Here is a 23275-nt window from a genome sequence, read left to right as displayed (position 1 = left end):
TGAGAATCCACAGAGGGAGGAGAAAAGATGGCTGACTGAAGCTAGCTTTACACAAAGGCTCCTGTCCAGAAAGAGAGTTAAAGGACAGAAATGTAACAAGTAACCTGGAGGATTAGAGCTGTGCCAAGAGAGAAGGTTGAAGAACGCACATCAGCCCTGCTGAGGTGAGCTGTGACCCCAAGTATACAAACAAAAGGTACAAAATTCATCACCAAGCAGACGGGAGTCCCCTCCCCCATGAGAATGGCCTGGAGTACCCCATAAACAAACGAGCAGAGTTCAAAAGTCCTCCCATTATACTCCACGGGAGAGATCCTCTAAAAACTGGAACTACCTCCCCTACCAGGGTGCCATGGCATTCTCCTGCCAGGCATAAAATTGTGTAAAACTGTATATATTCTCTACCTGCAATTCTGAGCTCCCAGCACTCCCCTCCATTCTCACTCTGAATTCTGGAGGCCTGTCCCTGAGGAGTCCAGATTCTTGGGTGATTTCTCGAGGGGTGTGGACAGGGCCTGGACTGCAGCTGGTCAGTGCTGATTCTGCGGCATGGGAGTGAGGAGAGGACAGTCGAATGAGAGAGAACGACACCAGAGCAGTGGTGCCCCGAGGTGCACAGCAGCAGCCATTTTGGGCAACAATAGGGCTCACCCCTGGATATTCTGGAGTCACAACCCCTGCCTCTCTAGGCAACCAGAGTGGGCCAGGCATCTTCTCAGGTAGCAACCACCAGCAGAACAGATCTGGGACGGAAACGCAGGCCCCGTGAGTAAAGGGTTTGCCTGAGGCAGTACTGGCCTGAGTGGAAGGCAGGGACTAGAAAATGCACAGGCAGTGCCGGCTGACTCCCAGGGCAGGGATGACCCAGAGGACCGCTTTACTGAGTCTAAGACACACCTGGCCCCCAGGGGATCATCAGCCTAGACAAAGGAGGGCAGGAGGCTAGAACTGACAGCTAACTGTGCTACAAATACAAACCTGCAGCAGCAAAGACAGGGCCTGAGGTGCAGGTTCTGTGAACTTAAAACAGCTTCTCTTCTGCAGGGGAATTTAGCCAGGACAGAAACAAATTCCACAAAGTTGTTCTGTTTGGTCATTAACATCAATCGGGGATGGGGCTGGAACTGAGTAAACACCCCTCAGCCTCCATCAAGTGCCAGAGTTGTCAGACCTCACTTCCCCCTGCTGGATAGAGGCAGAGAGCAGCAGCCTGGCTGAGGAGACATAGATTTCCTTCTTATTCAGGCAGGTTCAACCCCCTGGAGTATCTGCTTATTGGAGGCAACTAGGTCACAGCTCTGAGGGGTTATCAGTGACTGGGTGTGACAGAGGTGCATCAACCTTTCCAGACTAATCTATTTGCTGGTGGGTCCTCCTGACCTCACAGAGCACCAGAGAAAGTCATATTTGAGTTGTCAGCAGACCCCTGCAATCTAGTTGCCAGAGACCTTTTAAACTCTTCACCTGAGACAGGTTCTGACTGAGACAGTTGATTTGGACCTTTTGAACTGAGCCAATTGCCCGAGGACTAACCAAGTGGTACCCTGGGTGTGTGGTTGTAGGAAGGTTTGATTTTCCTTTTTCAATTGTTCCCTGTGGGGGTCCGGGTGACTTAATTGCCGGTATTTCTCCACAGCTGAGACTTCAACCCAGAGTAACTGTTTCACTAGGGTCAGACAGAGACCAGCTAAAACAAGAAAGAGCCATTTAGCCCCACCAACCAAACAGGTTCCCAGTTCCTCAGGCCATAGCACTGTTCGAGTCCTTGACAAAGCTCAAGGGGAAAAGTCAAATGGTCTAAAATAATCATGGGGTGGAATCAGTGGAAAAACTCTGGTAACATGAATAACCAGAATAGATCAAACCCCCCTCCCCCAAGGAAAGATATAGGAGATGTAACTGAAGAGCCCATTCATAAACAGTTGGCCGAGATGTCAGAAATCGAATTCAGAATTTGGATTGCAAACAAGATTAATAGAATGGAGGACAATTTGGAATTAGAAATTTGAGGAGCAATTCAAAAGTTAGAATTAGAAATTTGAGGAGAAATTCAAAAGTTGTCTCAAGAATTAAACAAATTTAAAGAAAAAACCGCCAGCGATTTTGACACATTGAAGCAAAAATTTGCACTCCTCAATGATCTGAAAAATACAGTAGAATCCCTCAGTAACAGAGTGGAGCAAGCATAAGAAAGGATTTCTGACATTGAAGACAAAGCCTTTGAGCGCTACCAAACTCCCAAAGAGGAAGAGAAATAGAGAGGAAAAGTGGATCATTTTCTCAGAGAGCTCTGGGATAATTCAATGAAGGTTAATATCCACCTCAATGCAATCCCTGAAAGCGATGAAGTGGCTTCGCAAGGCACAAGTCCCTACTCCATGAAATTATAAAAGAGAATTTTCCAGACATGCCAAGAGATCCTGAAATTCAGATAGCAGACAGTTTCAGAATCCCAGCACAACTAAACGTGAATAAGACATCCCCCAGCCACATCATAATTAACTTCACTAAATTTAATATGAAGGAGAAAATTCTGAAAGCAGCCAGACATAAGAAAACCATTACCTACAAAGGGAAGAATATTAGAATGACTGCAGATCTCTCTGCTGAAACTTTTCAAGCCAGAAGAGGGTGGTCATCGACTTCTAATCTCCTAAAACAAAACAACTTTCAACCCCGGATCCTGTATCCAGCTAAATTGAGTTTCATTTATGATGGAGAAATTAAATACCTTAATGACATTCACATGTTGAAGAAATTTGCCATAACCAAACCAGCTCTTCAGGATATCCTCAGGCCTATCCTCCATAATGAACAGCCCAATCCTATACCACAAAAGTAAACTCACTCAGAAACTTTTGATCAAACTCCAACTTTCACAGTGGAGAAAGGATTAAAAATGTCCACTGGACTTTCAAAGAACTCGATACCCAAAATTTTACCAGACTTATCTATATTCTCCACTAATGTGAATAGCTTAAACTGTCCTCTAAAGAGGCACAGGTTGGCTGACTAGATACAAAAACTCAGGCTAGATATTTGCTGCATACAAGAATCACATCTTACCTTAAAAGATAAATATAGACTCAGGTGAAAGGATGGTCATCCATATTTCAGGCAAATGGTAATCAGAAAAAAGCAGGTGTTGCAATTCTATTTGCAGATACAATAGGCTTTAAACCAACAAAAGTAAGGAAGGATAAGAATGGTCACTTCATATTTGTTAAGGGTAATACTCAATATGATGAGATTTCAATTATTAATATTTATGCACCCAACCAGAATGCACCTCAATTTATAAGAGAAACTCTAACAGACATGAGCAACTTGATTTCCTCCAGCTCCATAATAGTCAGAGATTTCAACACTCCTTTGGCAGTGTTGGATAGATCCTCCAATAAGAAGCCAAGGAAAGAAATTTTAGACTTAAACCTAACCATCCAACATTTGGATTTAGCAGACATCTACAGAACATTTCATCCCAACAAAACTGAATACACATACTTTTCATCAGCCCACGGAACATACTCCAAAATCGATCACATCTTAGGTCACAAGTCTAACTTCAGTAAATTTAAAGGAATAGAAATTATTCCTTGCTTCTTCTCAGACCACCATGGAATAACAGTTGAACTCAGTAACAACAGGAACCTGAATACTCATACAAAAACATGGAAGTTAAATAACCTTATGCTGAATGATAGCTGTGTCATAGATGAGATTAAGAAGGAAATTGCCAAATTTTTGGAACAAAACAACAATGATGACACGAATTATCAGAACCTCTGGGATACGACAAAGGCAGGCCCAGGAGGGAAATTTATAGCACTGCAAGCCTTCCTCAAGAGAATGGAAAGAGAGGAAGTTAACAACTTAATGGGACATCTCAAGCAACTGGAAAAGGAAGAACATTCCAACCCCAAACCCAGTAGAAGAAAAGAAATAACCAAAATCAGAGCAGAATTAAATGAAATTGAAAACAAAAGAATTATACAACAGATTAATAAATCCAAAAGTTGGTTTTTTGAAAAGGCCAATAAAATAGATAAACCTTTGGCTAACCTAACCAGGAAAAAAAAGAGTAAAATCTCTAATCTCATCAATCAGAAATGACAAAGACGAAATAACAATTCATCCTTAATGAATTTTACAAGAAACTTTATTCTCAGAAATATGAAAATCTGAAGGAAATTGACCAATACTTAGAAGCACGTCATCTTTCAAGACTTAGCCAGAATCAAGTGGAAATGTTGAACAGGTCTATATCAAGTTCTGAAATAGCATCAACCATACAAAATCTCCCTAAAAGGAAAAGCCCCGGACCAGATGGCTTCACATCAGAATTCTACCAAACCTTTAAAGAGGAACTAGTGCCTATATTCCTCAACCTATTCCAAAGTATAGAAAAAGAAGGAAGACTACCCAACACGTTCTATGAAGCAAGCATCACCCTGATCCCCAAACCAGGAAAAGACCCAACAAGAAAAAAAAAATTATAGACCAATATCACTAATGAATATAGATGCAAAAATATTCAATAAGATCCTAACAATAGAATCCAGCAGCACATCAAACAAATTATATATCATAACCAAGTGGGTTTTATCCCAGGGTTCAAGGCTGGTTCAATATACGTAAATTTATAAATACAATTCAGCACATAAACAAATTTAAAAAAAAAGACCATATGATTCTCTAAATTGATGCAGAAAAAGCTTTTGATAATATCCAGCATCCCTTCATGATCAGAACACTTAAGAAAATAGGTATAGAAGGGACATTTCTTACACTGATAGAGGCCATCTACAGCAAACCCACAGCCAATATCATATTGAATGGAGTTAAGTTGAAATCATTTCCACTCAGATCAGGAACCAGACAAGGTTGCCCATTGTCTCCACTGCTCTTTAGCATTGTAATGGATGTTTTAGCCATCGCAATTAGGGAAGAAAAGGCAATCAATTGGTATCCATATAGGGTCAGAAGCGATCAAACTTTCGCTCTTCGTAGATGATATGATTGTATATCAGGGATTCCACTACAAAACTCTTAGAAGTGATCAAGGAATATCACAGCATCTCAGGTTACAAAATCAACATTCATAAATCAGTAGCCTTTATATATACCAACAATAGTCAAACTGAGAAAACAGTTAAGGACTCTATTCCATTCACAGTAGTGCCAAAGAAGATGAAATATTTGGGAGTTTATCTAACAAAGGACGTGAAAGATCTCTATAAAGAGAACTATGAAACTCTAAAAAAAGAAATAGCTGAAAATGTTAACAAATGGAAAAACATACCAGGCTCATGGCTGTGAAGAATCAACATTGTTAAAATGTCCATACTACCCAAAGCAATATACAATTTTAATGCAATGCCTATTAAAGCTCCACTATCATACTTTAAAGATCTTGAAAAAATAAAACTTCGTTTTACATAGAATCAGAAAAACCTCGAATATCCAAGACATTACTCAGAAATAAAAACAAAGCAGGAGGAATCACGGTACCGGACCTCAGACTATACTGTAAATTGATAGTGATCAAAACAGCATGGTACTGGCACAAAAACAGAGAGGTAGGTGTATGGAACAGAATAGAGAACCAAGAGATGAACCCAGCTACTTACCATTATTTGATCTTTGACAAGCCAATTAAAAACATTCAGTGGGAAAAAGATTCCCTATTTAACAAATGGTGCTGGGTGAACTGGTTGGCAACCTGTAGAAGACTGAAACTGGACCCACACCTTTCACCATTAACTAAGATAGACTCTCATTGGATTAAAGATTTAAATTTAAGACATGAAACCATAAAAATACCCAAGAGAGTGCAGGGAAAACTCTTAAAGAAATTGGTCTGGGTGAGTATTTTATGAGGAGGACCCCCCAGGCAATTGAAGCAGCTTCAAAAATACACTACTGGGACCTGATCAAACTAAAAAGCTTCTGCACAGCCAAGAACACAGTAAGTAAAGCAAGCAAACAGCCCTCAGAATGGGAGAGGATATTTTCAGGTTACGTCTCCGACAAAGGTTTAATAACCAGAATCCACAGAGAACTCAAACGTATAAGCAAGAAAAGAACAAGGCTGGCCAAGGGACTTGAAGAGAAACTTCTCTGAAGAAGACAGCCACACGGCCTACAGACATATGAAAAAATGCTCATCATCCTTAATCATCAGAGAAATGCAAATCAAAACTACTTTGAGATATCATCTAACTCCAGTAAGATTAGCCCATATCACAAAATCCCAAGACCAGAGATGTTGGTGTGGATGTGGAGAAAAGGGAACACTTCTACACTGCTGGTGGGAATGCAAATTAATACATTCCTTTTGGAAAGATGTTTGGAGAACACTTAGAGATCTAAAAATAGACCTGCCATTGAATCCTATAATTCCTCTACTAGACATATACCCAGAAGACCAAAAATCACATTATAACAAAGATATTTGTACCAGAATGTTCATTGCAGCCCAATTCATAATTGCTAAGTGATGGAAAAAGCCCAAGTGCCCATCGATCCACGAATGGATTAATAAATTGTGATATATTACAATTCCATTATATTACACCATGGAATACTATGCAGCCTTAAAGAAAGATGGAGACTTTACCTCTTTCATGTTTACATCGATGGAGCTGGAACATATTCTTCTTAGTAAATTATCTCAAGAATGAAAGAAAAAGTATCCAATGTACTCAGCCCTATTATGAAACTAATTTATGGCTTTCATATGAAAGCTATAACCCAGTTATAACCTAAGAATATGGGGAAGAGGGAGAGGAAGGAGGGGGCGGGGGGAGCATGGGCGGAGGGAGGGTGATTGGTGGGATTACACCTATAGTGTATCTTACAAGGGTACATGTGAAACTTAGTAAACGTAGAATATAAATGTCTTAACACAATAACTAAGAAAATGCCAGGAAGGCTATGTTAACCAGTGTGATGAAAATATGTCAAATGGTCTATAAAACCAGTGTATAGTGCCCCATGGTCGCACTAAAATACACAGCTATGATTTAATAATAAAAAAAAAGAAAGAAAAATATGAGAATCCACAGAGCAGAGTCAAAAGAATGCCAAGGTGGGCAGTAAAGAAACGCAGAGTCAAGGACAGAGGAAGTGCTAGGAATTCAAAGATGGGATGATGGCATTCAAGAAGCCAATTATCCTGTCTGTCTTGGAATTGGGGAGTAATCAGGGATACCAAGTATGAGAGAGATAAAGGGAACAGCTAGTCTTAAACCTCATGGCTTTATCATATTTATCACCAGGAGATCCCAGTTCTGTTACTAGTTTCATTAAGAACTAATCATATTCATATCATAATCCTACTTTTATTTTCAGCAATAAAAAAACAAAATAGTGATATATGCTACAACTTGACTACTCTCAAAAAATACCATGAGCTGGTGTGTGGCACAGGCCTACAGTCCCAGGAGGCTGGTGGGGAAAGACCCTCAATCCCAGGAGTTTAAGACCACCCTGGGTGTTATAGCAAGACCTCATCTCCAAACAAACAAAAAACATCATGGTAAATGAAAAGAGCCAGATACAAAAGATCATATATTGTATGAGTCCATTTATACGAGATTGCCAGAAAAGGCCAAACTATATAGAAAGAAAGTAGATTAGTGGGGGTGTTGAACTGGAGTGGGAATGTGAGTCAACTATAAACTGCTCTGTTTCAGTTTTCTCTGAAACAGGCAATCACAGTATCTAACTCACAAGCACTCTTTGAAAATCAAATGGGATAAATCAGGTTAAAAACATACTTCAATGTCCAGCACTCAGTAAGGGCTCAAAGCTACACACATCCACACAACTTGTAAGCCTAGAAAACAAATTTATTTCCAGGTTTATTATAGTAAACCTTTAAAAAATCTAAAAATAAATTTGTTACAACATGCATGTAATAAATTACAACCACAGAAAAAGTACACATTTATAGTTAACGATTTGGCAACAAACTATATTTCATCCTACACGTATTCCTTAATCAAGATGAATAGCTTAAAATACTCCAGGAGAACTTTAAAAATGTATCTACATAAAAAAAAACATTAGAGGAACAAAGAAAACACACAAGATTATTATTTCCCTAATATCTTTAGTCTAAATAAAGTATAAGAAAATGCTGAGACTCTTTAGCAGCCTTCCTATCAAGTTGACATGTCAGTGTGTAATTCCCTAATTACATGATCTATTAGTGTTTGCCCAATTTTCTATACACATCTTTGGCTGAAAATGGACTTCCATTTTATATTTCTACTCTAGTAATTTATTATAAAGAGTAGAATGCTCTTCTTCCTGAAAATAACATTCGAACAAATTTTTGCAGTCAATACTACTGGTACCAAAGACACCTGACATAGACACGCTCTTCCATGTTCTTGTGTCTTTTATCACATACGCCTGGCTGACATAGACACACTCCTCTGTGTTTGTATCTTTTCTGACATAGACCTCCCTGACATAGACACGCTCTTCCGTGTTTGTGTCTTTTGTCACATAGACCTCTCTGACATAGACACGCTCTTCCGTGTTTGTGTCTTTTGTCACACAGACCTCTCTGACATAGACACGCTCTTCTGTGTTTGTGTCTTTTATCACATACGCCTGGCTGACATAGACACACTCCTCCATATTTGTATCTTTTCTCACATAGACCTCCCTGACATAGACACTCTCCTCCGTGTTTGTGTCTTTTATCACACAGACCTCCCTGACATAGACACGCTCTTCCGTGTTTGTGTCTTTTGTCACACAGACCTCCCTGACATAGACACGCTCTTCCGTGTTTGTCTTTTGTCACATAGACCTCCCTGACACAGACACGCTCTTCCGTGTTTGTGTCTTTTATCACACAGACCTCCCTGACATAGACACACTCTTCCGTGTTTGTGTCTTTTGTCACACAGACCTCCCTGACATAGACACACTCTTCCGTGTTTGTGTCTTTTGTCACACAGACCTCCCTGACATAGACACGCTCCTCCGTGTTTGTATCTTATCTCACATAGACCTCCCTGAGACAGTCACGCTCTTCCATGTTTTTGTGTCTTTTATCACACAGACCTCCCTGACATAGACACGCTCTTCCGTGTTCGTGTCTTTTATTACACAGACCTCCCTGACATAGACATGCTCTTCCATGTTTGTGTCTTTTGTCACACAGACCTCCCTGACACAGACACGCTCTTCCGTGTTTGTGTCTTTTGTCACACAGACCTCCCTGACATAGACACGCTCCTCCGTGTTTGTGTCTTTTATCACACAGACCTCCCTGACATAGACACGCTCTTCCGTGTTTGTGTCTTTTGTCACACAGACCTCCCTGACATAGACACGCTCCTCCATGTTTGTGTCTTTTATCACACAGACCTCCCTGACATAGACACGCTCTTCCATGTTTGTGTCTTTTGTCACACAGACCTCCCTGACATAGACACGCTCTTCCATGCTTTTGTGTCTTTTATCACACAGACCTCCCTGACATAGACACGCTCTTCCGTGTTTGTGTCTTTTGTCACATAGACCTCCCTGAGACAGTCACGCTCTTCCATGTTTTTGTATCTTTTATCACACAGACCTCCCTGACATAGACACGCTCTTCCATGTTTGTGTCTTTTGTCACACAGACCTCCCTGACATAGACACGCTCTTCCGTGTTTTTGTGTCTTTTATCACACAGACCTCCCTGACATAGACACGCTCTTCCGTGTTTGTGTCTTTTATCACACAGACCTCCCTGACATAGACACGCTCTTCCATGTTTTTGTGTCTTTTGTCACACAGACCTCCCTGACATAGACACGCTCTTCCGTGTTTTTGTGTCTTTTATCACACAGACCTCTCTGACATAGACACGCTCTTCCGTGTTTGTGTCTTTTGTCACATAGACCTCCCTGAGACAGTCACGCTCTTCCATGTTTTTGTGTCTTTTATCACACAGACCTCCCTGACATAGACACGCTCTTCCGTGTTTGTGTCTTTTGTCACACAGACCTCCCTGACATAGACACGCTCTTCCATGTTTTTGTGTCTTTTATCACACAGACCTCCCTGACATAGACATGCTCTTCCGTGTTTGTGTCTTTTGTCACATAGTCCTCTCTGACATAGACATGCTCTTCCATATTTGTGTCTTTTGTCACACAGACCTCCCTGATACAGACACGGTCTTCCATGTTTTTGTGTCTTTTATCACACAGACCTCCCTGACATAGACACCCTCTTCCATGTTTGTGTCTTTTGTCACATAGACCTCCCTGAGACAGTCACTCTCTTCTGTGTTTTTGTGTCTTTTATCACACAGACCTCCCTGATACAGACACACTCTTCCGTGTTTTTGTCTTTTATCACACAGACCTCCCTGACACAGACACGCTCTTCCGTGTTTTTGTGTCTTTTATCACTGACACAGACACACTTCTCCATGATTGTGTCTTTTATGACATACACCTCCCTGACATACAGACACTCTTCCATGTTTTTGTGTCTTTTATCACATAGGCCTCTCGGACACAGACACATTACTCCATGTTTCTGTGTCTTTTATCACATAGGCCTCCCGGATGGAGACACACTTTTCTGTGTTTTTGTGTCTTTTACAACATCCACCTCACTGATACAGTCTTTTTTGTTTTTGTGTCTTTTATAACCTAAGTCTCACTGGCATAGACACACTCTTCCATGTTTGCATCCTGTATCACATAGACCTCAGTGACATGGACACACTCTTCCATATTTTTATATCTTTCATAACATATGCCTCGCTGACATACACACACTCTTCCATGTTTGTGTCCTGTATCACATAGGCCTTGCTAACATTAACACACTCTTCCATGTTTTCGTGTCTTTTATAACATGCACCAAAGGTCTCCCTTGCCAGTAAGTGTCAAATAGCGTTTTAGATATCACCTTGTGAACCCACTCCTGCTTCATGAACCCATCCTGTACCTAACCCTTTCAATGTAGGTGGAAAGTGCAGATGCTAATCCACCATTCTACCAAAGAATTATTTTAGTTATTTGAGTAACTACCACATTGACTATAAACTGTGTATCTTTGGTTAAATTGTTTTCTTACCAGCATGAGCATTTATATTCTCTAATTTATGTCTCCCAATTTATAAAGTGTACTTCTCTTTTCATTATTCTCTTATTCTTTTTTTATTTTAGGTTAAGTGCAACTAGTTTACATTTGCACTTGTTAGGTAGAGTCTCTCTTGTAGCTGTGTCCCACACCCAGGAGGCGTGCCATATACTCTTACATTGTGACCATCAATGGGAGCATGCCAGTCCCCATCCCTCCTCCCCTCTCCCACTCATTCCCCTTTCCCCCAACTTCAATTGAATTGGGTTTTTCTCTTATGTGGGTATTAGATCGTCTACTGGCTTCATATTAGTATTGAGTACATTGGATACTTGCTTTTCCATTCTTGTGATAGTTTACTAAAAAGAGTATGTTTCAGCTCCATCCAGATTAATGTAAAAGATGTAATGTCTCCATCTTTTTATGGCTGAATAGTATTCCATGGCATACATTACCACAGTTTATCCATTCCTAGGTTGATGGGCATTTGTTTCTACATATTGATGACTGTAAATTGAGCTGTGATAAACAGTCTAGTGCAAATATTCTTTTAATGAAATGATTTTTTTTTTCTTCTGGGTAGATGCTTAGTCATGGGATTACAGGATCAAATGGGAGGACTAATGAGTTCCCTGAGCATTGGATAAAAGATTTAAATCTAAGACATGAAATGATAAAAATCCTAGAAGAAAGTGTAGGAAAAACTCTTGATGATGTCAGCCTGGGGAAAGATTTTATGAAGACTTCAGTGGCAATCAACAACAAAAATAAACAAATGGAGGTCAGGTGCAGTGGCTCACACCTATAATCCCAGGTGGATTGCTTGAGCTCAGGAGTTCAAGACCAGCTTGAGTAAGAGTGAGACCGTGTCTCTAAAAAATAGCTGGGTGTTTTGGTAGGCACCCGTAGTCCCAGCTACTTGAAAGGCTGAGGCAAAAGGATCACTTGAGAGTTTGAGGTTGCTGTGAGCTATGACCCCATAGCACTCTACCAAGTGTGTCAAAGTGAGACTCTGTCTCAAAAAATTATAAAATAAAATGATATAAAATAAAATAAACAAATGGGGCTTAATTAAACTGAAAAGCTTCTGCACAGCTAACGATAGAATAATTAAAGCAAATACACAACCTTCAGAATAGGAAAAGATATTTACAGGTTTTAAATTTGACAAAGGGTTGCTAACTAGAATTTACAGAGAAATCAACAAAAAAGAGCAAACTATCACATCTATCACTGGACAAGAGACATGAACAGAACTTTCTCCGAAGACAGACAAATGCTAATAAACATATGAAAAAATGCTCATCGTTCCTCATCAGAGAAATGCAAATCAAAACACCCTGAGATATCCATCTAAACCCAGTGAGAAAAGCCCACATAACAAAGTCCCAAAGTTGCAGATGCTGGCGCATATGTGGAGAGAGGGGAATACTTTTACACTGTTGGTGGGACTGCAAACTATTCTCTTATTCTTTAAGTAGTCCCAGAAAAAGCTTCTAAAATAAGAGAATGGACACAGATTTTAAGTTTTAATAAATTTTATCTCGATAACATCAAAAACAAGTTTAGCTTTTACACTGCATTATAAAAAATACATTAGTCTCACATTAGTTTTACATGGAAATATATAATTATTTGAATATTTAAATATAGCTTTTTTAACCAAAAAAAAAGTGTTACTCAGAGCCCTAGTTACATAAATAATTTAAATGCACAAATGCAAAAACACACTTTACACAATATTGCCCACATACTGGTATAACTCAGGACAATTACAATAAAAATCTATGCAAGATACTGAACAAGAACAAGATTAATAAAATATTCATTATGGTTGTAATTTGATTTCTTACTCTTAAAAGAATTTAATGCATACTTGAACACACAAAAGCATCAATTGTTTTATCTAATCTGCAAATTAAGCCAACATTTATTTAGACAAAAGGGGCACATCTTACATCTTCAATTCCTGACAGTAACTCATTTCCAATTTAACTTAAATTCTAAGTTTTACAATTTCAAGTTTTCAAGCTTGTCTAAAATCATAAGAACTTAGCAAATATTTCCAAAATGTTAAACAAAATCATCATCAGTATTGTATTACAGCTGTATGTTTGATAATATAAATTTTAAAAATGAGTCTTTTCCCTGCCCCCTCTCAAAATGGCAAACTTAAAAACAGCAAAGATGATAAATTATATATGTATATTTTACATCAAAAAATATTTTAATGGTATTTAGAAGGACTTCCGATGTGAAAAAGGTAATTTTCAAATTTTGATCATTTAAATTGTAAGAACTGTTCTCTCTGCACAATATAATCAAAACTGATGACACATTGTTTCCATACGACCTCTTCCTTTTAAACTTACACTGATAGAATGCAGAACACATCCATAAACAGTACTTAAGGGAACTGTGTCTATTCTGTGGGAAAAGAGACACCAATACCCACAAATAGAATATTTTTACAAACTATCCTTTTGTTTACTTCCTAATCAGTAGGACAGAGCTTTCTTCTTGAATTAAAATTGGAGGACTATTTTGAACTAGTCGCCCACAGTGATATTTTAAGAGAGAAAACTAAAATATATTTGTAGATGAGGAGGCAAGGTTGAAGAAATGCTATATATACTGGTTGCAACTAAAAATATAAACATCCATTTTTTTCAACATAATTACTGTTTACATTCAGAAGTAAAGAAATCACAATAGAATTCCATCAAAACATACCCACAGGTTAAATAATGGCCCCTGAAATAAAACCACATTTAAAAATCAGCTTACACTATATTTCATTAATGCTAAGATAACACGTTTTTATTTCTGAAATTAAGATACAACTTACCATTGACCTTAGTTTCAATAAAATATAGTAGGTAGTTTTACGATACAGTTGAAATTCACGTTTTTCCTTAACACAGACAGAAAAAGATCCAGGATCTTGGCTTAACAAGAATAAATGATAACTGAATGTATCTGTACCAGGCTCAACCAGTGTGCCCGAACAAAGGTTCTGAATGTATCCCTTAGTACCTCAGACATAAGCTGTGTATCATTACATCTTTTATCTGAACTCTTAAAACACTGGTTAGCAAGTTTAGCACAAACGAATGTGTAAATACAGATTTTCACTTGCATAATGGCCTCCACATAAGTTACCAGCTTTATTCAATTTTTTGAAATATTAAGATAGGTTAAGATAATTTACTAATCACAACAGTTAACAACCTACCCAAATAATATTACCAAACCAATAATTTCAGGCCAAGCTATTAAAAAATAAACTAAAGTCTAAAATATTCTTAATAAGGCCACAAAGTAACCTGGATATTCATATTAAGCCACCAACACTTCACATAGAAGGGAATAAAGGCAGTTAAAACAAAAAAGCCTGATCACATTGACAAAATCATTTTCCCCTTAAGATCCAATAATGCTAAGGAGAAATCACAAGAGACTGTATGTGTGCATGTGTCCAAATGAGGCAAGTCGGAGACTCGCAGATCCAATTTAAATGAAGCAGGAGTTTGTTACAGAATAAAATCGCCAGTTTTTGAAAACTGGATTAAAGAGTATAGAATCTCATTCTCTGGAATGCTTTTTCAAGAAGACAAATCATGGTTTGTTTGTACACGTTTAAGTCAACCTCATTCAGAAGTTGAGATAATTATCATTAGAGTCCCTTCTTTTTAATTATCCAGTTAGAATACTATGTTAACAATGTTCCCTGCAACACAGATTGCAGATACATTTGTTCCGATCTTAAGAAAGTGATATAAGATAGCACTGATAAGTTTGCTATATTCATTCTCAAAATGTTATAACTTGCTGGCATGAGAGAGATAATCATAAAAATAAATAAAAGGGACATGATTTGTGGGACAAAATTCTATACACTGTGCTAAAATTATATTATGACATAAATTAAGATAAAGCTCTTCTACAAAAAATGATGGACAAAAGTTGCTTTTGAATCTTAAAAAAAGGGACTCCAAACACTAATTTTAAATGAATATAAAAGTTCTGAAAAATAATATTTATAGCAAAATAGTTCAAAGTTAGTCTTCTCACCAAAACTGGGAAAGCTGTGTGTACTAAGTACCAAGTATATTTCAATTGAAGTACTGAATCCTCAACCACCCTTAACACAAAAGCTGCTTCTATTTTATCTCATTTTACCTTCTCAATCTGTTTGAGAGCCGAGTCACAATTCTACGTGTGTCAGACTGTGGTGCAGAAGATAAACTTCTCAGAGCATATGGTTTTACACATCCAGAACTTTCCTTTTTGCTATCACATCTTATACTAGCATTCTTTTCTCTTGCAGTATTATCAGTGTTCTTTTTTCTTGCAACACGGTAGGAGCCCTTCTTGGGCTGCTTTGAAGGACCTGCTATAGCACTTAATGGCTCTCTAGCATGAGCTGGTGGAACTGAGGAACTCAGAAGCATTTCCGTTTGTCTCTTCAGGTTCTTTGGCGTACTGACAATAGATTTTGTCTTGTTGAGATAATTCTCACTAAAAATGCTCCTGGATTGATATTTACGACGTAAAAACACAGTGTTTTTTGAAATGTACTTTGTAATTACATCACTTGGTTTGGTCCGAATCCAGATGGCCTGTTTTTCAGATGTTCTCTTTTTCTGCCGGTGAGTACCTGGTTTTAAACCCTGTTCGGGAAAGTCTGTCTCAGTAGCAGTTGTCACTTTTTTTTTTTGAAGTTTTTTTTGACTTCTCAAAAACCTATTTAGAAGTGATCCTGGGCAGACTTTGGTATTGTCACGATTTAAAAGAACCAGCTGGAAATTACTTCCATTTGGAATCTCACTAGAACTCGGACCCTCACTAGAACTCGGACCCTCACTAGAACTCGGACCCTCACTAGTATTCGGAACCTCACTAGTATTTGGAACCTCTGATTTTTGTGTTAACTGAGAAGAGTTATTGTTCTTACGACGTGAAGCTCTTGTTGGCACTGTCCCAGAGCTTTGTCCACCAGCATCCTTGTCTCCGGCACTGGAGTTGTTGTCAGTCAGAACTCTAGGAAAGTTATTCTGGTCTGCCTCTGGCAATACTATGTTTATTGGAGGATTAGTTATAATTTCCTTCAATAATGGGTCATAATACTTGATGTTATTCCGCTTATATCTGCACCTAAACCGTACATCATCATCCCATTTCCGGTGCTTCAATCTGGAGAAGTGAAGGCATTCACCTTCTTCCAGCTTAATATTTAGAGAAGACAGAATATAGACCAAGGCTTTGGATTGCATAGGCCTCAAAATTTTAGTACATGATGCAGGTAATTCAACTGGAGCAACTCTGACATTTTTTTTGCCTTTTTTCTTATCTCGTGAATTTGGGCGCTTACTTTTTGGTGAGTCTTGCTCTTGTCTAGTTAGCTTTCTTTTTGTTGCTGGGCAACTCTCAGTATTGGTTTGCGTTCCAAGGGTAAATTTCACAGCCTGGCATGGAGAAGGCACCTGACTCTCTTGTGCAGGAGGCCTCTCTGCTGGAAGAGGAGGATGGCATGGTTTATCTAAGGCCATTGAAGGGTCAACAATTTCCAAAGCACTACCTGCAGTATCATTACCATCTGATGAAGCTTCATTGGAAGCAGTGTTCGGCTGCTGGTCAGCCCAGGTAACCCTTTTCTTTTTCTTATTTGGAGAAACTTTTTTGGTCTTAGAGTCATCATCAAAGTAACAGTGGAAACGACCTTCCCTAAATTCCTTGACAAGAGTGTTAATTTTTATGTCATCTTCTCTCATTATTTGAGACCATGTTTTCCCCACAAATGAAGGAGGGACATGAGGCAAGGCTTCAAGAACTGGTTCATCAGAATTATCTTCGACAACCTCCTTTGCTTTTTCCACGTTCCTTGCAGAATCAACCATGGGAACAGAGCTTGATTGGGAATCATGGTTCTTTTCTTCCAGATGAAAAGATGCCTTCTCACATAGGTCTGTTTTATTAACAGCTTCTTGAGGCTGGTCAGCGTCAGGCTGAAGAGAGGGATCACATTGAAAATTCATCTGAGAACCACAAGGTTCACAGCTCATACTTTCTAGATGTGTACGTTTTGACTTTGAAAGGTTTCCTTTTTCAGCCAGTTGATGTACCACTGAATCAGAAGAGGCATCAAAGTCCTTGGCAGAAACACTGGATTTACAGCTATTACCCTTTCGTCTAGTATTTCTTAGATTTTTCCGAGGGCTGGCTTTTTTGCGAGCTTTCTGCTGTCGGGTTACAGGCCGAGAAGTGGCTTTTCCTTTAGGATGATCAGATTCACACTGCTTATCTTCTGGATCATTATATTTCACCTTTTTTCTCTCAGGCTCTTGTGACTGGTAACTCATGAATTGATCAGAAGCATCAACATTAACATTTATTTCAGAACTACAAGGCTGACAATTTGAATCACCCAGAATAATATAGTCTTTCTTCCGGTTGATTATTTTGAAAGTCTCTTTGGATTGGCTTGTCACAGATGGAGGAAGGGTTTCACAAACGTATCTTACTTCAGAACCAAAAGAGTCATTGCTTTTCTCTTCATCGTCAATACATTCTGCATTTATACAACTGATTTGAGGTGGGTCAGTCATTTGAGGTGAGTCAGTCACTAATTGAAGAGGGATGTCAGGATCAGAAATTACTTCACAATCACCATCACTGGGCACAACATCCACAAGTACCACTTTTGGAAGATTTGTTTCTTTGACGGACTCTGGATATTGGTTAAGTACTATCTGAAAAGGGACATCAGAATCGCACATTTCTGAATCACTAGGTTCACTAGTCTTTTCTTCCATGCCAAGATGTTTTTCCCTCTGAAGGTTTGTTTCTTCATCAGACACTTGAGATTGGTCAACTTCTGATGCAAAATCGATGCCAGAATCACATTTTATTTCAGAACCACAGAATTGGTAGTTCTTTTCTAGTTCTTTGACAGACACCGGTGACTGACCAGGCACAAAATGAACAGGAGTAGCAGAATCACAATTTACTTCAAAACCACCTAGTTTATAGCTCTTATCTTCCAGGTAAATGTGCCCTTCGTTCCAAAGATTTGTTTCTTTGACTGCTTTTTGAAGCGGGGTAGTTGATGACTGAAAAGGATCACTGGAATCAAAACTTGCTTCAGGAACACAAGGATCACTGCTCTTATCTTCCAAATTGGAATGCCTCTCTTCCAAAATTTGTGGTTGCTTAATCACTGATTGAAGAGGAATGTTTGAAACATAAATTATTTCAGAACCATTGTGTTCATAGCCCTTATCATCCAGACAAACATGTTCCGCCCTCAGAACACTTCTTTCTTTAATAGCTCCTTGAATTTTATTAGTCACAGACTGAGGAGGGTTATTGGAATGTTGATATACTTTAAAATGACCTGGCTTGATAATCTTCCTTTCCAAAGCAACACGCTTTTTCCAAAGGTTAGCCTTCTTAACTACCTGTTCAGCTGGGCCAGCCGCTGACTGAAGGGCATCAGAATCAGACATAATTCTAAAATCTTTAGCTTCATCCCTCTTATCTTCCATGTCAGCTTCTTCATCCTTCCGAAGGCTTATTTCTTTAACAGTTTCTCTAAGCTGGTCGGCCACTGATTGAAGAGGGTCATCAGAATCAAAACTTATTTCAGAAGCACAAGACTGATTGTGCTTACCTTCCAGCTCAATGTGCTTCTGCTCTGAAATAGCTACTTGAGGTGGTTTAAGTATTGACCGATGCTTCTGCTCTGAAATAGCTACTTGAGGTGGTTTAAGTATTGACCGAACCACAAAATCAGACTTCAAACTCATTTTAGAACAAGTATACTGGCGGTTCTTCATTTCTAAGTACATTTCATCTTCATTTCTTGGGTTTAATTGTTGACCACCTACTCTAGGTTGATCAACCACAGACTGAACAGAAACAGAACCACAGATTAATTTAGAACCATTAGGTTTATGCATCTTATTTTTCAGGCTAATATCTTCTTCTTCCCACAGGCTTATTTTTTTAAATGCTTCTCGAAGTTGTTCAGTACCAAAAGTTGTTTTAGAATAACGTGATTCACTGTTTTTGTCTTCCAGATTAACATGTTTTTCCTTCAAAAGGGCTTGTTGAGGTTGGTCAATGACTGAATGACGAGGAACATTAATACTCAACTTGGTTTTCAAACTTTTAGGTTCAATGCTTTCATCTTCTGGGTCAACATGGGCCTCCTTCAAAACACTTGGTTGAGTTTTCTCACTCATTGACTGAGATGTGACATCAGAATCCAGAATTATTTCAGAGCCACTACATTTATTATTGTTTTCTAGAATACGCTTCTTCTTTCCATTGATTTTTTTAATAGCTATGGGAGGTTCAGCTCCTGAATAGTGAGGGACATCAGAATCTAAATTTGGTTCCGAACCACTAAAGTCAGCACTTTTACCCTCAAATTCAGCATGCTTTTCTTTTTGAAGCCGTATTTCTTTAACAACTACTCCAGGTTTGTTAGCCACTGACTGAAGAGAAATATTAGGGTTCAAAGATTTTTCAAAAGCACTCTTATTTTCTAAGTGTACGTGCTCTTCTTTCTGAAGGTGTATTTCTTTAATGGGATCTTTAGAATGTCCAGTCATTGAATGAAAAATAACACCATAATCCAAACTTAATTCTGAATCAGTAGGTTCTTTTCCCGTATTTTTTAGGTACACCTGGTCTTGTTGAGGGTTGAGTTTTTTAACAGCTGTGTCAGGAGAATTACTCACTGCATGAAGAGAGGCATAAGAATCACAACTTGTATCAGAACCACTGGGTTCATCACTCTTCCTTTCTAAGTATGCATACTCTTCATTCTCAACAATTACTTCTTCATCATCTACATCATCTACCTCAGACTGATCATCTCCTGAATGAAGAGGAATATCACAATCAGAAGTTATTTCAGAAGCACAATATTCATCACTTCTACTTTCCACATCAACAACTTCTTCCTCATAAAGAGATATTTCAGGCTGGTCAACTACTGAAAGAGGAATGTCAGAATCAAAAGTTATTTCAGAACTATATGACTCACAGCTCTCGTCTTCCAGGCCAATGTGTTTATTTCTTCCAATATCCAGCTGAGACTGCCCAGTAAAAGGAGGATCAGATTCAAAAGTCAGGTCAGAACTGGAGCTCGTACAGCTTTTAGTTTCCATGTCATTATTTAGCTCTTTAATATTCACTTCATCCAAAGGCCCCTGAAGCTGATCATTGGGTGGCTGGTAAGAAGAAGCAGAAGAATCAAAGCTTAGACTAGAAATGCTAGAATGAATGCTCTGACTTTCCAGATCAGTATCTTCTTTCTGTGGGTTCATTTCATTAACTGCTACTGAAGGATGGCCAACTTGAGCATCAGCGTAAAAAGCCATCTCAGGACTATGAGACTCACGGTCCATATCTACAAAGTCAGAATTCTCCTCTTTCAGAATATCTATTTCTTCATCAGTGCTCTGGGGGTCATTGGCCACTGTGTCAGGAGACACAGCACCATCATGACGTGCCTTAGCACTACTGGATTTACGTTTCTTAAGTTTCATGTGGACTCGTCTACTTTTCACATGACTTTCTTTGACTGTCAGTTGCAGGTGATCAACTCCTGACTGAAAAGAAACATCACTATCAAAACCGGTTTCAGAGCAGCTTGATTCATAGTTCTTATCATCCAAACCACTGTGAACCTTCTTCTGAAGTTTTATTTCTGTGACAACCACTGGAGGTCGGTCAACCACGGACTGAAGTGGGAAAACAGAATCAGCACTTACTTCAGAGCCACTAGATCCATAGTTCTCATCAACCAAATCGATGTGTGCCTCCTTAGAAAGATTGACTTCTTTTGCATGCTGTAGAGGGTAGTCATTAGTTGACTGAGGTGAGCCATAATAATCAAAATTCATTTCAGAACTACTAGATTCATAGCTTTGGTCAACCAGGCTAATATGCACTGCATTCTGCAGATTTCCTTCTTTAACAATCACTTGGGATTGATTGGTAACCAACTGAAGAGAGTCATCACCATCAGAACTTGTTTCAGAGCCATAAGATTTATTATCATACTGTAAATCAGCATATACTTCCTTGGAATGGTCTATTTCTTTGGCAGTCACTTTGGATTGGTCAATCAGTGAATGAAAAGCATTGCAATCAAAATTCACTTCAGAATCTCTAAATTCATCATTGTTACCTTCTTGGTCAACCTCTTTCCAAACATTTAAGTCTCGTGCAGCCTTCTGGGGTTGATGAGATGATGACTGAAGAGAGCTACAATCAAACTTCAATTCAGAACTCACTGAGTACTTCTTGTCTAAAAAGCCTGACTTATTAAAAACCAAATGCTTTGCTTCTTGGGTATAATCCATATTAGAAAAGGATGCCTCATGGTACTCTGGACTGGCATCCTCAAAGATTCCTTTATTAGAAGGCATCTCTGTTTTACTCAGGTTTCCTGCTGAGTCTACTTCTAACTCAGAAGGAGTGTCTACTCTTAAAGACCCCTCAGTACGCATACGTTCGAAGAATTTTACATCAACTGACAAAGTTTTACCCTTAGATTTTACATCTTTCTGTAAAACCAATTTATCTAAATTTATACACAAAGCTTTCCTGTCTGATTCTTTAGGATTCTGATGTGAAACTAAAGAAGTTTCTGGACTGGATGATGGCATAGGCTTTCTAAAGACACCGCCTACCTGCTCAAGGTGTTTCTCAACTTTGTTTGGATCACGTTTGTTAACTGAATCCAAATCAGCTGCTTGTGGTAACTTAGTCACATTAGTTATGACTGGTCTACCTTTAGAACTTTCAGGTAAAGGACGAGCAGGCGCATTCCAAATCACTGGGGGACGTATTAAGTTATTTCCATTATTTGTAACTTGACCAGTATCTACTGAATTACATTTTTTCAGAACAGGCCCAATTTTATTAACAAACTCCAAGGGCTGCTGCCGCCCCTTCTCTAGTTTTTGAATAACTGATGGTCGAACTGAAACCTCCTGTACACATTGCTGATATATACTAGGCCTGACATGTGACTCCTCAACAACTTTACAACCCTTGGAGGATGTATCTTCTCTGGTACCAGGATCGTCCTCATCTTCATCTTCTTCCTCTTCTTCATCTTCTTCCTCTTCCTCTTCTTCATCCTCATAGTCTCCTTCCGGAAAATAATCAGCCACATGAATCACATCAGGTGACTCAGGATTCTCAATGACCTCTTGTTGCACTGGTCTAAAAAGAAAGGAGAAAAACACAAATATTCTAATGTCAGTTTAAATTGTTAAAAATGAAGGCATAATAAATGTAATTTTCTTTCTGTTCTGGGCTATACTTAAAGGACAAAGAATCAAGGCAATCACATCAGGCTATACGCACTTCAGACAGGTAATCAGTGCAGAAGGTGAAAGAAACTTCACCAATTTCTACTTAAACACAAATAGCTCCTAAATCTGAGAAAAATGCAAATAAAACCGTATGTCGGCCAGGTGTGGTGGCTCACGCCTGTCATCCTAGTACCCTTTGGGAGGATGAGGCAGGTGAATTGCCTGAGCTCACGGGTTTGAGACCAGCCTAAGCCAGAATGAGGCCCCATCTCTAAAAATAGCTGGGCACTGTGGCAGGGGCCTGTAGTCCCAGCTACTCAGGAAGCTGAGGCAAGAGGAGCTCAAACACTTGAGCCCAAGAGTTTGACATTGGTGTGAGCTGTGACACCACAGAATTCTATAGTGGGCAACAAAGTAAGACTCTGTCTTGAAAAAACAAAACACTATATGTCATTTTTCAGTTATCAGAGTGGTAAGTAGAAAAAAGTTTGACAAAAGTTAACTTGTATGCATCAGTTTCAACCTCCAAGGAATATACTATTTTCTCTCAATTAGTTGTCATATATAAAGAGTATTAAAAAAAAAACCTAGTCTAGTACATAGTAAGCATTCACAAAATACCTATTATTTTTATACATCATTTTGGCTAAGGACATGAACACACTTTAATAACTTGTTGATGCGAAACTTGGTAAATGTAGAATGTAAATGTTTTGGCACAGTAACTGAGATAACGCCAGAAAGGCTATGTTAACCACTGTGATAAAAATGTGTCAAATGGTTTATGAAGCGAGTGTATGATGCCCCATGATCATATCAATGTATACAGT

At 38.8% G+C, this 23275-nt stretch overlaps 1 protein-coding gene across 3 annotated transcripts in view; it reads right to left on the bottom strand.

The window, feature by feature from the left end:
- Positions 1 to 12630: 12630 nt before the first annotated feature.
- ZDBF2 (zinc finger DBF-type containing 2) overlaps positions 12631 to 23275 on the bottom strand; it is a 41071-nt gene continuing 30426 nt past the window's right edge. For all 3 annotated transcript variants that reach the window (XM_053597884.1, XM_053597885.1, XM_053597883.1), the window contains one exon: positions 12631 to 22353. In XM_053597884.1, the coding sequence (XP_053453859.1) occupies positions 15285 to 22353 (7069 nt within the window). In that variant the 3' untranslated portion in view covers positions 12631 to 15284. The remainder of the gene's footprint in view (positions 22354 to 23275) is intronic.

The sequence above is a fragment of the Nycticebus coucang genome, chromosome 7 (genome assembly GCF_027406575.1).
Source record: "Nycticebus coucang isolate mNycCou1 chromosome 7, mNycCou1.pri, whole genome shotgun sequence".
Taxonomy (NCBI): domain Eukaryota; kingdom Metazoa; phylum Chordata; class Mammalia; order Primates; family Lorisidae; genus Nycticebus; species Nycticebus coucang.
This window is presented reverse-complemented; position numbering and strand designations above follow the sequence as displayed.